General features: G+C 49.8%; 1 protein-coding gene across 1 annotated transcript; it reads left to right on the forward strand.

The window, feature by feature from the left end:
• The first annotated feature begins 348 nt into the window (after positions 1 to 348).
• On the forward strand, positions 349 to 5,356 carry LOC147081628 (G protein-coupled receptor 68-like). The gene has a single exon (XM_085980765.1). The coding sequence runs from the start codon at positions 461 to 463 to the stop codon at positions 1,556 to 1,558; it is 1,098 nt and encodes a 365-aa protein (XP_085836891.1). The 5' UTR covers positions 349 to 460; the 3' UTR covers positions 1,559 to 5,356.
• Positions 5,357 to 15,589: the final 10,233 nt, after the last annotated feature.

Raw genomic sequence — 15,589 nt, forward strand, 5'->3', positions numbered from 1 at the left:
ATTTGCTCTGAACTTTCACTATCTCCTCCTTGAATACCTCCCACTGCTGTGACGCTGATTTACCTTCAAGTAGCTGTTTCCAGTTACTTGAAGGTTTCAAAACTTTTGTTTATACAGGTATTAAGTGATATGGAACCAATGTGGGTAAATGGAGTTAAGATACAGATCAGCCATGCCAGAACAGGCGCAAGGGGCTGCATGGGCTCCTCCTGTTCCGATGCTGCTATGCACCCTTATCCGAAGTTGGGTTTTACTCCCGTTATATCTACACAGCACCTCAAACGTTTTTTTAATAACTTGTTTCTTTGCTTTTATTTGCCCCCCCCCCCCCCCCACCCTCTTAGGAAGATCTCTCAACTTGAAGCCTTAAAAAGCGAACCGGTTTGATTTCCTGGCTGACTTGAAGACGGCAGTGAGGGGAAGCAATTCGAAGAGCTCTCTGTTCATATCGTCTCTGAAGATGGCCAATCAAACGGAATGCCACAAAGACAATTGCACCAATTGTACACTAGATTATTCTATCCACCAGACCCTGTTTCCCACTGTCTACATCACTGTCTTCATCATCGGCCTCCCAACTAATCTCCTGTCCCTCTATCACAGCTACCTGCAGATCAGGCAGGGGAATGAGCTTGGAGTCTACCTCTGCAACCTGACCATCTCCGACCTATTGCACCTTGCCTGTTTGCCCTTGTGGATCCAATACTTGTTGATGGAAGATAATTGGGTGAACGGCGAGTTCCTTTGCAGGGTCACTGGGCTGGTCCTCTACGAGAATATATACGTCAGCATTGCATTCCTCTGCTGCATCTCCATGGATCGCTACTTAGCAGTGGTCCACCCTTTAAGATTCCACGCCTTCAGAACTTTGAAGGCTGCGGTCCTGGTCAGTGCCCTGGCCTGGGTCAAAGAGATCGGAACCAGTCTGTTCATTTTCAACCACCACGAGACGGTGATAGATGGAAATAATCATTTATTGTGTTTTGAACATTATCCGCTGCAGTCCTGGCAAAGGAAAATAAACTATTACCGCCTCTCGGTCGGGTTCCTTTTCCCCATTCTTCTGCTGGCCTTTTCCTACCGCAGGGTGTTGGTATCTGTCCGGGAGAGTCAAGGCATTCAACGGGATCAAAAGCTAAGGATCAAGAAGTTGGTGTTAAGCGCCATTTTCATTTCCTGCATTTGTTTTGCCCCTTACCACATTCTGCTGCTGGTTAGAACGCTATTTGAGGACAACTGCAACTTTGCGAGGAGCTCCTTCCACTATTACCACTTCGGGCTGCTGTTGACCAGTTTGAACTGCGTGGCCGATCCCATTCTCTACTCCTTCATCTCCGAGAGCACACGGGGGCTCCTGATGAGACTGCTGGAGCCTGTGGTGAACCTCCTTCATTGCAAAAAGAACGAAAGTGAATGCTCGCAGGTCAACCCGCCAGAAAGCTACAGATTGAACTTTAACCCCGTATCAGCCGGTGTCAGCCGTGGCTCAGTGGGTAGCGCACCTTCCCAGTCAGAAGGCTTTGGGTTTCAGTCCCGCTCCACAGACCTGAGCTCATAAATCCAGGCTGACAACTCCCAGTGCGGTGCTGAGGGAGGGCTGCACAGTCGGCGGTGCCGTCTTTCGATGAGATGTTAAACCGAGGCCCCCGTCTGCCCACTCGGGTGGATGTAAAAGATCCCATGGCACTATTTCGAAGAAGAGCAGGGGATTTATCCCCGGTGTCCTGGGCCAATATTTATCCCTCAACCAACATCACTAAAAAAACAGATTAAGTCTCCTGCTGTTACCATATTAGTTGCTATCAGCTGATGCTGCTTTAGAGGGGAGGGGAATGTGTCGTGCAATACCCTCGATTCACAGACGTTCCTCTACTTTTATTTTGAACGTATTAAATAATTAACCAATGCTTCAAAACCCCATCCTGGCATGAAAAATGCCGGCTGAAAAATAGCTATCCCGTCTAATCCCACTTTCCAGCTCTTGGTCCGTAGCCCTGTAGCTTACGGCACGTCAAGTGCATATCCGAGTCTTTTTAAATGTGATGAGGGTTTCTGCCTCTACCACCCTTTCAGGCAGTGAGTTCCAGACCCCCACCACCCTCTGGGTGAAAAAAGTTCTCCTCAACGCCCCTCTAATCCTTCTACCAATTACTTTAAATCTGTGCCCCCTGATTATTGACTTCGCTGCTAAGGGAAATAGGTCACAGAAATCACAGACAGAAATCACAGAAAACCCCACAGTGCAGATAGAGGCCATTTCGGCCCATCAAGCCTGCACCGACACATATCCCACCCGATCCCCGTAACCCCTACACCAACACATATCCCACCCTATCCCCGTAACCCCACATATTTAATCCCCCTAACACTAAGGGTCAATTTATCATAGCTAATCAACCTAACCCGCACATCTTTGGACTGTGGGAGGAAACCGGAAACAGGAAACTGGTCCTTCCTATCCATTCTATCTAGGCCCCTCATAATTTTATACGCCTCAATTAAGTCTCCCCTCAGCCTCCTCTGTATTGGAATAGAGCTCCCAAGAACTATTGGGATCAGATTAGAGTTTTCAGGAAGGATCAGGATTGGATTGGAGCGTCCAGTAAGTATTGAGGTTGGATTAGAACCTCTGCTAAGAACTGGGTTGGTTTAGAGTTTCAGGTAAAGATCAGGACCAGACTGGAGCTTCAGGGAAGAGTTGGAATCGAATTAGCGGGAGTCATTTGAACCTAACGCGCCTAGCGAGAAACTGACAAGATTAGATCGGCTGCCCATTTTACTCACCGACCCAATTTTGCACCCCGTTGAAGTAAATAGAATGTAGAATCGGGCAGGGCCTAAAATAGATATCCCACCTCATCCTATCCCATCCCATCTCATCCCATCCCATCCTATCCCATCCCATGTCATCCCATCTCAGCTCATCTCATCTCGTCCCGTCCCTTCTCGTCCCGTCCCGTCCCATCCTGTCCGATCTCATCTCATCCCATCCCATCTCATCTCATCTCATCCCATCCTGTCCCTTCTCGTCCCGTTCTGTCCCGTCTCATCTCGTTTTGTCCCATCCCCTCCCGTCTGTTCCTGTCTGGCCAGTTAGATTAAAATTACCTCCAGGGTTTCTGGTGTGAATTGCGATTGCATCAGAGCCTCTATAAGGATCAGGGTTGGTTTAAGGGAGTGGGACATTGTGGGCATCCAGTGTTTCCAATTATCACTTTCAGGTCAGGTGTAGCACAGTTAGAGGCAGAACAAAGCTTTCTCTATTCGGCCCCAACAATGTGCCTCAGCCCCAATCTCTGCACTAGTGTGACGTTTTGTGACTTGACATGCTGTTCCCTCTCCCGAATGAGATCACCAATTTTGTACACTGTTTGGGGGAATTTTGCACTGTGTGCTGATGCCCACTACAAAACTGTCCAAACGCATTTCACAAATGACCCTTACAGCCAGCAGCCAGAGGAAACTTTCATCCATAAGGGTGGGAGGAGGCTGGTGTGGGGCATAAACACCGACACAGAACGGTTGGGCCGAATGGCCTCTTTCTGTCCTGTAAAATTTGATGTAATTCTGAAATAAACGCAGAGAATGCTGGCCATGAACTGACGGACAGTCAGAATCTGTAAGAGAAACGACAGGTTAACATTTCGTGTGCGACCCATCATCAGAACCGGGGATTCTGAAGGACACAATTCAGGAGCTCAGTCGCGAAGAATTCTTCCTGGAGATGTGAGGCACCAATCAGACCTGTTCTTCTGTTGAGCGAGTGCAGGTGTCAAGGGGGTTGACAGGTTCGTGTATCAAGGCTTTCTGAAAGTCGATAGAAATCTCATCCACTTTATGTGTCCTCTCTGTCATTTCTTCAATTCCATAATTCCACAGGGGCAGCCATTCCTACTGCATGCTTCAACTCCTTTACCAAGATGGCGCCTTGTATTAAAGGCAGGCTAAACCAACGTCGCAGCTCAAGACCCCAACTTGGCTACCTCAGAGGCTCTTTAGTGCCTAAAGGATCCGGGGAAAATCACCCCCCGAATAGTTTACCAACAGTCAATGGAAGATTAACTGACATAGAATTTTCTGCCTTATCTTCTTTCACAGATGTGAGTCACATTCACTCTCTGGTATAATTTTCCTTTCCAAGGTAATTTGGAAAATTATTCTCGGAGGCTCCTCCGTTTCTCCTCTAGCTTCCCTCGGGATCCTTCACACATTGCGTAATTGTTCGGGAACGTCAAACATGACAACAATGGTGTGTCAGCCGTGGCTCAGTGAGCAGCACCCTCGCCTCTGAGTCAGAAGGTCGTGGGTTCAAGTCCCACTCCAGAGACTTGAGCACAAATTCTAGGCTGACGCTCCAGTGCAGTGCTGAGTGGGAGCTGCATTGTTGGAGGTGCCGTCTTTCGGATGAGACGTTAAGCTGCCCTCTCAGGTGGACGTAAAAGATCCCATGGCAGTATTTCGAAGAAGAACAGGGGAGTTCTCCCCGGTGTCCTGACCAATATTTATCCCTCAATCAACATCACTAAAACAGATTATCTGGTCATTATCACATTGCTGTTTGTGGGAGCTTGCTGTGTGCAAATTGGCTGCCACGTTTCCCACATTACAACAGTGACTGCACATCAAAAAAGTACTTCATTGGCTGTAAAGTGCTTTGGGATGTCCGGTGATCGTGAAAGGCGCTACAGAAATGCAAGTCTCTCTTTCTTAACAGAAGGAAAAACCCGCCAGGAATGTTTCTATGCAACTCAACGTAAAAGAAAAAGAAAGACTTGCATTTATATAGCACCTTTCACGACCACCGGACGTCTCAAAGCGCACCAAAACATACCAAAACTCTTCGAAAATATCAGCGTTGGAACGCCTCCTGTACCTTTGATATCCCCAGACTCTTCTCAAGAACTTCTGACTTGCTATCAGGAACATACTGAAGGCAATAAAGATTTACATTTCTATAGGCCTTTCGGAACCTCAGGAGGACGGCACCTCCGACAGTGCAGCACTCCCTCAGTGCTGCAGTGGGAGTGTCGGCCACAAGCCCACGATCTTCGGACTCTGAGGCGAGCGTGCTACTCATTGGGCCGAGGCTGACGCATTGCATTTCCTGTACAGTTACCCGTTGCTACAGCGCCTTTTTCGACCTCAAGACACCCCAAAGCGCTTTACAGCCAATTAAGTACTTTTTGAAGTCTAGTCGATGCTGTGATGTAGGGAAACGCGGCAGTCACTTTGCACACGGCACGATCCCTCAAACAGCAGTGAGATACAACGCCCCGTGCTACAGGGTGAGAAGTTGCGGGCTGGCACACGATGCGATGCTGATCAGAGGGAGGTCCCCGAGGGCAGACTCCCATGCAGGGAGGCGAAGTAAACGATAGATTATCACCCTTATCTCCTCCTGGGCGTGCGCAGGTCTAGCACCAAAAGAGGCCTAAAGAATGTGAAGGGAAAGTCTCATAAAGTGGGCCAATTTGATTCAGCCTTTTGTGACATTATTTATAATAAACAGTTTATTTTTGTGAGTAATCAACTTAAAGGTTTTATTTCTGTACCACACTTTATCACTATGAATTGTAATTATATTTTTCTTAAATTGCAATAACTTTGTAGCATCAAAGTTAATTAAAGTTTGTCAAATGCATTTTAAATAAAGTTTGGCTTGGCTTGCCTGCCTAAAAAGCAACTATTGCAATCACGGAGAATATGTGACTTTGAACGGTGAGTCCCGCAGTTTATCCCACGGGATGGAAATTCTGATTGGGAAACTTTACAGGAATCATGTTGGGGCGAGGGCGATGGGAAGGACTGAGTGGGAATGTCTCAGGATTCGCTGCTGGGGCAGCTTCTCTTTCTAATGTCTAATCATTGCAATCTGGTCAAATGTGAAGAGAGGTTATACCTATCGGGAAAGATTGAAGAGGCTGGGGCTCTTTTCTGTAGAAAAGTGAAGACTGAGGGTTGACATGACAGAAGTCTTTAAGATTATGAAAGGGTTTGATAGGGTAGACATAGCGAGGATGTTTCCACTTGTGGGGAGACCAAAAACTAGGGGCCATAAATATAAGATAGTCACTAATAAATCCACCAGGGAATTCAGGAGAAACTTCTTCACCCAGAGAGTGGTGAGAATGTGGAACTCGCTCCCACAGGGAGTGGTTGAGGCGAAGAGCACAGATGCATTAAAGGGGAAGCTAGATAAACACATGAGGGAGAAAGGAATCGAAGGATATCTTGATAGGGTGAGATGAAGAAGAGTGGGAGGAGGCTCGTGTGGAGCATAAACACCAGCATAGACCTGTGGGGCTGAATGGTCTATTTCTGTGTTGTAAATACTATATAATAATTATATAAACCAGGTGGGACAGTGGAATGTAATTTCAGATATTATAGAGCGAGCTGGGAAAAATATGTAAGTGGGCAGATCAATGGCTGATGCAGTCGTGTGTAAAGTACCACATATCGGAAGGAAAAAGACAGATGCGCTTCATAGATGGTGTGGAGGACGAGGCTGAAAGAGACCTCAACATTCAACATGTCCAACCAAGTCATAGCAGCACTCAACAAAGCCAATGCAATGTCGAACTATATCGCTGACAGAGTGAAAGAGAAGACAGAGGAGGTTGTGATTACACTGTACTGTGCTCTGGTCAGATCGTAGCTCCAGTACTGTGTCCAGGGAAACAATCAAGCACTAGAGACAGTGTAGAGAAAAGCCACACGGCTGATCCTTAGTGCCAGGGATTTGAGCAGTGATGAAAAGCTGGAGAAACCTGGGGGGAAAAATTGGATGGCGTCCATTTTGGGGCGCTAACGTCACCAGGGCGATAATTTTAGCGCCTTGAAAAATTTAGCGCTCCCCCTGCCATAAATTCAGTGGTAGCGCCCCAAGCAGGAGGCGGGGGGCTACTGGAAGCGCTCCACCTCCTCTTTGGGGCGCTACTACTGAAACCCTCACGGTGGCACGTAGCATCGCATCATTCCAGGCCCCCACCGGGGAGCGGGGTGCCGGGAAAAGAGCCCGGCACTCGAGGAGCGATTGCGGTCAGCATACAAAAGCGAAAGTGGGCAGGTGCTGGCAGTCAATTAAAATTAAAATGGCCGCCCGACACCTGCCCTTTAACTTGCGCCGCTGCCAAACCGCCCCCTGATCCTGTCGGACATATCGTCCGGCGATAGGTCAGGGGGCGTAAGGGAAGTTTGCAGCTGGGGCGCTGCGCATGGCGATGACGTCATCGGCGGAGGTGCAGCGCCACTGGGCGCTACCAGCTACCGCCGCCGCTAACCGCCTGCTGAATTTCGCAGGAAGGTGCTAGCGGTGCCGCGCCCGGGCGCCAGGGGGATCCGTGCCCCGTTAGCGCCCCCGAAGGCGCAAACGTGAGGCGCAAACCAACCCAATTTTTCCCCCACTGGTCTTGTCAACCTAGTAAGGAGGCGCCTGCGAGGTGACCTTATGTGACTGTATGTAAGAATGTCGTTGAGGGATGGAAGCCTAAACCCGGGAAATGACTTTAATTTGCTCCATCTCCCTCTGTGCCCTGGCCGAACCAAAATCTGTCGAGCTCTGTCTTGAAAATGTCGATTGTCTCCCGGCATCCACGGCCTTTTGGGGGAGAAAGTTCCAGATTTTCCCCCTTTGTTTCTGTTCACGGCAGCCAATTTGCGCACAGCAAGCTCCCACAAACAGCAATGTGATAATGACCAGATCATCTGTTTTTAGTGACGTTGGTTGAGGGATAAATATTGGCCCCCAGGACTCCGGGGAGAACTCCCCCCTGCTCTTCTTCGAAATATTGCCGTGGGATCTTTTACCTCCACCTGACGGGGCCTCAGTTTAACGTCTCATCTGAAAGGCGGCACCTCTGACAGTGCAGCACTCCCTCAGCACTGCCCTGGGAAGGTTAGCCTGGAATATGTGCTCAGGAAACAATGAAGGGAATATAGAATTGTTCTGGATGGATGACTTAAGATGGACTTCCTCACCTGTAAGTAATCCTGTGAGATTAGAAATACTTCAATGGCTCACGGCGGTATCGGGGGGTCTCGAGAACAGACGGAAAAGCTTGTGTGTCTAAGTCCCAAAATATTCCAATCATGGAAATCTTTCCTGTGATATAGGCCTCTATAGGTTGTAGAATTGTGCTGAACTCCTTTCCTGTTACACACATCCTGCCTTTGTTACCTCAGGTCTTGACTATTCCAACACTCTCCTGGTCGGCATCCCACCTCCCACCCTCCGTAAACTTGAATTTATCCAAAACTCACTGTCTGTGTCCTAACTCGCACCAAGTCCCGTTCGCCCATCACCCCCTGTGCTCGCTGACCTACATTGGCTCCCGGTTAAGCAACGCTTTGATTTTAAAATTCTCATCCTTGTGTTCAAATCCCCCCATGACCTCGCCCCCTCCCTATCTCTGTAACCTCCTCCAGCCCTCCAAACCTCTGAGATCTCTGCGCTCCTCCAATTCTTGCCTCTTGCGCATTCCCCGATTTCCATCGCTCCGCCACTGGTGGCCGTGCCTCCAGCTGCCTGGGGCCTAAGCTCTGGAATTCCCTCCCTAAACCTCTCCGCCTCTCTCTCCTCCTTTAAGACGCTCCTTAAAACCTACCTCTTTGACCAGGATTTTGGTCACCTGTCCAATAGCTCCTTATGCGACTCAGTGCCAGATTTTGTTTGATAATCGCTCCTGTGAAGCGCCTTGGAATGTTTTTACTACGGTAAAGGCTCTATATAAATACAAGTTGTTTTTGTTAACTTCATTTAATATTTCCATAAATCAAAGACTACATTGGGAAGCTCTTTCAAAGAGCCGGCACAGGCACGATGGGCCGAATGGGCCCCTTCTGTGCTTTAAGATTCTCTGATTCTATTCTAAGGTTATTAGGGATTCGAGCTTTGCAGTAAATGAGAATAATGCTCCCTCTGCTGGCAGTGGGAGGGACTGACACCAGCCCGATCCGTACAAAAGAAAGAACTGCATTTCTATAGTGCCTTTCATGACGTCCCAAGGTGTTTTACAGCCAATGAAGTACTCTTGAAATGTAGTCACCATAGGAAACGTGGCAGTCAGTTTACGCACAGCAAGCTCCCACAAACAGCAACGTGATAATGACCAGATAATCTATTTTAGTGATGAATATTGGCCAGGACACCGGGGAGAACTCTCCTGCTCCTCTTCGAGATAGTGCTACAGGATCTTTTACGTCCACCTGAGAGGGCAGACGGAACCTCGGTTTAACGTTTCATCTGAAAGACGGCCCCTCCGACAGTGCAGCACTCCACTAGAGCGTCAGCCTAGATTTCTGTGGTCAAGTTCCCTGGAGTGGGACTTGAACCCACAACTTTCATAATTCAGAGGCGAGGGTGTGTCACCCACTGAGCCATGGCTGAGTTCAGTCCCACAGCAGTGAAAGGTAGAAGTGGAGCTCTCTGGGTTCGATTGTAACTGTCGGGCGGCCGATCGGTGCAGCTCACCAGCTGGCCTCCTGATAATGCCGATGAGAGGCCCGGCGCAGTTTGAGGGCCGGGCCTCGTCACTATGCTGCTGACCAGCCGCCGGCGCTACTCAGCCGGGGGGGCATCACACCGACTGACGGGTGTCCATTGTCCAACAGTGATCACTGGTTGGTGATCAGGAGTGGGGAAGTGCTGCCGGGAGAGAGATTACACTCCATATTCAGGCAGATTAAGGGAAGGTCTACTTACAAGGGTTGCTCAGGATTTTGATTTGACTCTATCACCGCAGCGACGGGTTCCCCTGTTAGAGAGACACCCAGCTGGCAAAACAAACGCTTATAATTTTTTACACTCCCTGTGTTAGGGACAGTAAGGCCAGTTGTAGAGACCAGCTGATGGCCTGTCTGAGATGAGCTAACTCAATAAATACTAGCCACGTAGCTTGGGATCTGCCTGCTACATAGTACATAGTATTTACAGCACAGAAACAGGCCATTCGGCCCAACTGGTCAGTGCTGGTGTTTATAAGAACATAAGAAAGAAGTAGGAGCAGGAGTAGGCCACACGGCCCCTCGGGCCTGCTCCGCCATTCAATAGGATCATGGCTGATCCGAACCTAGACTCACGTCCACTTCCCTGCCCTCTCCCCGTAACCCCTCCACACGAGCCTCCTCCCACCCCTCTTCATCTCACCCCATCAACATATCCCTCTATTCCTTTCTCCCTCATGTGTTTATCTAGCTTCCCCTTAGATGTATCTATACTATTCACCTCAACCACTCCCTGTGGTAGCGAGTTCCACATTCTCACCACTCCCTGAGTGAAGATGTTTCTCCTGAATTCCCTATTGGATTTATTAGTGACTGTCTTATACTGATGGCCCCTAATTCTGGTCTCGTCCGCAAATGGAAACATCTTCTGTATGTCTACTCTATCAAACCCTTTCACAATCTTAAAGACCTCAATCAGGTCACACCTCAGTCTTCTCTTTTCTAGAGAAAAGAGCCCCAGTCTGTTCAATCTTTCCTGATAGTTGTAACCTCTCGGTTCTGGTATCATCCTTGTGAATCTTTTTTGCACCGTCTCCAGTGCCTCTACATGCTCTGTAGAGCTCAGTATATACAAGGCTGAGAGCGATAGATTTTTGGACGGTCGGGGAATCAGGGGACATGGGGATTGGACGGGAAAGTGGAGTTCAGGTTGATGATCAGCCAGGATCTTATTGAATGGCGGAGCAGGCTCGAAGGGCCGAATGGCCTACTCCTGCTCCTATTTCTTATGTTCTTACGGTCTTATGTGCTTGAGTGGGATTTCAGTCCAGTGACTGCGCCGGCTCCACATTGAACACGGGACGTGTGTACAGTTTGGACCTACATGTCTGTCAGCCTCTGTAATAAGATGCTGACAGTAATTGTTGCTGTGGTTTCGCTGCCCATCACTTCATGTGATGTGGTTTTCCTGGTCACGCTGCTTGTTTCCATTAGCGCATTTAACTCTCGCCTGCCTGGGGTTGCAACCGCACTTCTTCTGACCCAGGCTCAGTGCTACAGCAGCCAGTGTCAATCTAAGAGAGAGAACCTTAGTCTTACCCAACTGGCATCAACGTTAATAAGTTAAAGCTGTACAGACACTGTACGGGGGACCAGTGCTGCACTTTGTAGAAAATAAGAAACCAATTTCTTTCACTGGCTGGTATTCTGTGTATTATAGAGAGAGAGAGAGAGAGTGAAGCTGGGGTTGTTCTCTCTAGAGTAGAGAGATTAAGGGGAGATTTAATAGAGATGTTCAGAATCATGAAGGGTTTTGATGGAGTAAATAAGGAGAAACTGTTTCCACTGGCAGGAGGGTCGGTAACCAGAGGACACAGATTCAAGGTAATTGGCAAAAAAACCAGAGGGGCAGATGAGGAGAATTTTTTTTAGGCAACGAGTTGTTATGATCTGCAATGCACGGCCTGAAAGGGCGGTGGACAAATACCTGAAAGGAAAAGATTTGCAGGGATATGAGGAAATAGTGATGGGAGGAGCGGGGGTGTGGGACTGATTGGACAGCTCTTCCAAAGAGCCGGCGCTGGCTCGATGGGCCAAATGGCCCCCTTCTGTGCTCTAAGAGTCTATGATTTATACAGTCGAACTTCACTGTAACTAGCCCCCTCAGGACCGACAGAACATTAGATCACTATAGTCGGATTTGGTGATTTGCTGCATCAGAAACATGAAGAAATGACCAATTTGAATTGCACATCACTTGATTCTGGTAAATAAACACTGCTTCATGTTATTCATGCTTTTCTCAATGCACGCTCTTTCTATCTTGTTAACCAGTCCGAAAAAGATCCTCACATTAAGTGTTTGTCGCAGTCAGGCTGATTGCCATAGAACACAATGGGTATGGCCATTGGGTTCATTAAAACTGGGTGTTAGCTATAAGCAGGGCTTGTTATAATGTATTGAGAAGCAGAAGAACTTAAGAAATAGGAGCAGGATTCAGCCATTCGGCCTCTCGAGCCTGCTCCGCCATTCAATAAGATCATGGCTGATCTTCTACCTCAACTCCACTTTCCCGCCCGATCTCCACATCCCTTGATTCCCTTAGTGTCCAAAAATCTATCGATCTCTGTCTTGAATATACTCAATGACTGAGCCTCCACAGCCCTCTGGGGTAGAGAATTCCAAAGATTCACCACCCTCTGAGTGAAGAAATTCCTCCTCAACCCAGGTGGCTGATCCCTTATTCTGAGACTGTGACCCCTGGTTCTAGACTCCCCAGCCAGGGGAAACATCCTCCCAGCATTTACCTCCTCAAGCCCCTTAAGCATTTTATATGGTTCAATGAACTCACCTCTCATTCTTCTAAATGCGAGGGAGTATAGGCCTAGTCTACTCAATCTCTCTTCATAGGACAATCCCCCCATCCCAGGAATCAGTCTGGTGAACCTTCGTTGCACTCCCTCTAAGGCAAGTATATCCTTCCTTAGGTCGTCTTCTTATCGTGTCCACGGACAGTCTATACATAGCCCAGCCAGAACTGGACACATTTTTGCGCCTTGTTGTTGGATTCGGCAAGATCTGCAACAGTGCAGGGTTCCTCTAACGATGGGCATTGCAGGAGATGTTGCATAGTCTGTGCCTCAGTTCCACATTCACAAGTTGTCGTGCTGGTTGAATATCCCCATTTGCTTAGTGACACCTTTGAGCAACCTACACCGGTCCTAAGTCTGTTAAGGCACTTCCAGATTGCCCAGTTGCAATTAGCTCCTGGGGGAAGGCTTTCATCAGGTAAAATTTCCATCGCTGGGGGTTGTTCAAGACTGGCGAGCCGGTCTTTCCACAAGGCGATGCGGGCTTCAGATGAGGTTGATTGTAATGGAACAACACTGTTCATGAAGCTCTTCCTTGACTTTAGGCGGCTGGGTGTAGGTGTATGACAATGCAGAGGGTGCCTCTCATCTGATGTTTGACGGAGTCGCTCTTTCTTGCTGGCTACCGTTCTTCTTATATCAGGGGGAGTGTGGTAAACCACTGTTTGTATTCCACTGTGTACATGCCTGGACATGCCTCGGCTGACTCCTCCCACAAGTCTTAGTATAAAGGTGACTGCTCCCCAGCCCTTTGTATTTCTGGACCGGTCGACCACTCGAGGCAGACCTTCATTCTTTTGTTAATAAAAGCCTTTAGTTACTCTCTTAACTCTCAGTCTTTTATGAGTAATTGATAGCGCATCAATTTTATTAACAAAATTTTTATAATGGAGAAGATCCTCACACCAGCATGCCTGGACTTAAATCATCGGGAGGCGGACTCATCCACCAAGTTTACTCACTGGCTTAAGTGTTTCGAAAAATTCCTGACCGCCTCCGCAGCAATCAAATCGGACGAGGACAAACTGGATGTCCTGACCTCCAAAGCGAACCACCGAGTGTACTCGGTCATCCAAGACGTGACCTCGTACGCGGACGCTATCAAGCTCCTCAAGGACCAGTACACGTGCCCAGTGAACGAAGTGTACGCCAGGCACCTTCTGGGGAGTCGTAAACAACAACCTGGGGAATCGACCGTGGAATACCTTCAGGCACTGTCTGTGCTTGGCCGGGCCTGTGGTTGTAAGGATGTAAAGGCTGCCGTGTACACAGAGGAATTTATCCGGGACGCTTTTGTAGCGGGCCACAGATCCAATTACACCCGACAGCGACTGTTGGAGCAGAGTGACCTCGACCTCAACAAGGCCTCTGAACTCGCACTATCATTGGATGCAGCCTACCGGGGCATGGATGCCTACTCCTCTGCACCGTGGACGCCGCGGGGAATGACAGCCTGGGACACGGTAGGACCGCCTCATAGCGCCGTGCCACCCCAGCCACACCCCAGCAACGGCCCAACTACCGCAGCAGTGTCCCAAGGCCAGACAGCAGTGCCCCAAGGCCAGAAATGCTACTTCTGTGGCCAGGCAAAACACCCCAGAGCGCGCTGCCCGGCGAAAAACGCGATCTGCTCGGGCTGCGGGAAGAAGGGACACTACGCTAACATCTGCAGGGCCAAAGCCACCCCGAACCCCAGCAGCGCCGCGTGTGGGCCATGCAGGCCGCCATCTTGGGCCTCCCCGGCCATGTGCGAACCACCGGTACAGCAGCCATTTTGGACGCCTCCAGCCACATGGGGATCATGGACGCCGCCATCTTGGACGACAGCCGGAACGCAGCAGGCCCCCAACACCGCCTCATCTGATACCCGCAGCGACACACCGACCCCTACGCTGGCATCCGTTACACTGGACCAAGCGAGACCGCACCAGCTGGCCAGTTCCACAATGGACACTAAGGTAAATGGCCACGATACAATCTGCCTTTTTGACTCTGGGAGCACGGAGAGCTTCATCCACCCCGACATGGTGTGGCGTTGCTCTCTCCCAGTCCTGCCTGCGCACCAGCGGATTTCTATGGCCTCCGAGTCCCAGTCGGCGGACATCGGCGGCTACTGCGTAGTGACACTCGTAGTAGACGGGACCGTGTACGATCATTTTAAACTTCTGGTCCTGCCCGACCTCTGCGCTGCCGTCCTGCTGGGGTTAGATTTTCAGTGCCACCTTAAAAGTGTTACGATGGCGTACGGTGGACCCCTACCCCCACTCACAGTCCGCAGCCAGCAGCTCCCAAATTGCCCGCTGCGCACCAGGTGCAACCTCTCCACACTCAGAGTCACCCCCCCCCCGACTGTTTGCTAACCTCAACCCCGACTGTAAGCCCATCGCCACAAAGAGCAGGCGATACAGTGCCGGGGACAGGGTTTTCATTAAAACCGAAGTGGAGCGGCTCCTGAAGGAAGGGATTATTGAGGGCAGCACCAGCCCCTGGCGAGCCCAGGTTGTGGTCGTTAAGACCGGCGAGAAGCAGCGCCTGGTCATCGACTACAGCCAGACAATAAATCGCTACACCCTGCTGGACGCCTACCCACTCCCCCGCATAGCTGATATGGTCAACCAGATCGCGCAGTACCGCGTCTTCTCGACCATTGACCTGAAATCAGCGTACCACCAGCTCCCTATCCGCCCTGAGGACCGCCAGTATACTGCCTTTGAGGCAAACGGCTGCCTCTACCACTTCCTTAGGGTTCCCTTTGGCGTCACCAACGGGGTCTCCGTCTTCCAAAGGGAGATGGACCGGATGGTAGATCAAAATGCGTTGCAGGCCACTTTCCCATATCTGGACAATGTGACCATCTGCGGCCGTAACTTGCAGGACCATGACGCAAACCTCGAAAAATTCCTCCGCACCGCCCAACTCCTGAACCTGACATATAACAAGGAGAAGTGCATATTCCGCACAAACCGCCTCGCCATCCTTGGCTGTGTTGTGGAACACGGAGTCATCGGCCCCGACCCCGACCGGATGCGTCCCCTTATGGAACTCCCACTGCCCCACTGCCTCAAGGCCCTGAAGAGGTGCCTAGGGTTTTTCTCCTATTACGCCCAGTGGGTCCCCTACTATGCGGACAAGGCCCGTCCGCTGATCAAGTCCACCTCTTTTCCCTTGACGGCAGAGGCCCGCTTAGCCTTCCACCGTATCAAGGAGGACATTGCCAAAGCCACCATGCACGCAGTGGACGAACCCACTGTTTGTATTCCACTGTGTACATGCCT

The sequence above is a fragment of the Somniosus microcephalus genome, unplaced genomic scaffold, assembly GCF_052327205.1.
Source record: "Somniosus microcephalus isolate GS21.2 unplaced genomic scaffold, FLI_Smic_1.0 scaffold509, whole genome shotgun sequence".
In the NCBI taxonomy this organism is placed as follows: domain Eukaryota; kingdom Metazoa; phylum Chordata; class Chondrichthyes; order Squaliformes; family Somniosidae; genus Somniosus; species Somniosus microcephalus.

What these genes read in the sequence shown, in the direction of transcription:
- LOC147081628 (XM_085980765.1), top strand. Translation starts at nt 461, where the DNA reads ATGGCCAATCAAACGGAATGCCACAAAGACAATTGCACCAATTGTACA.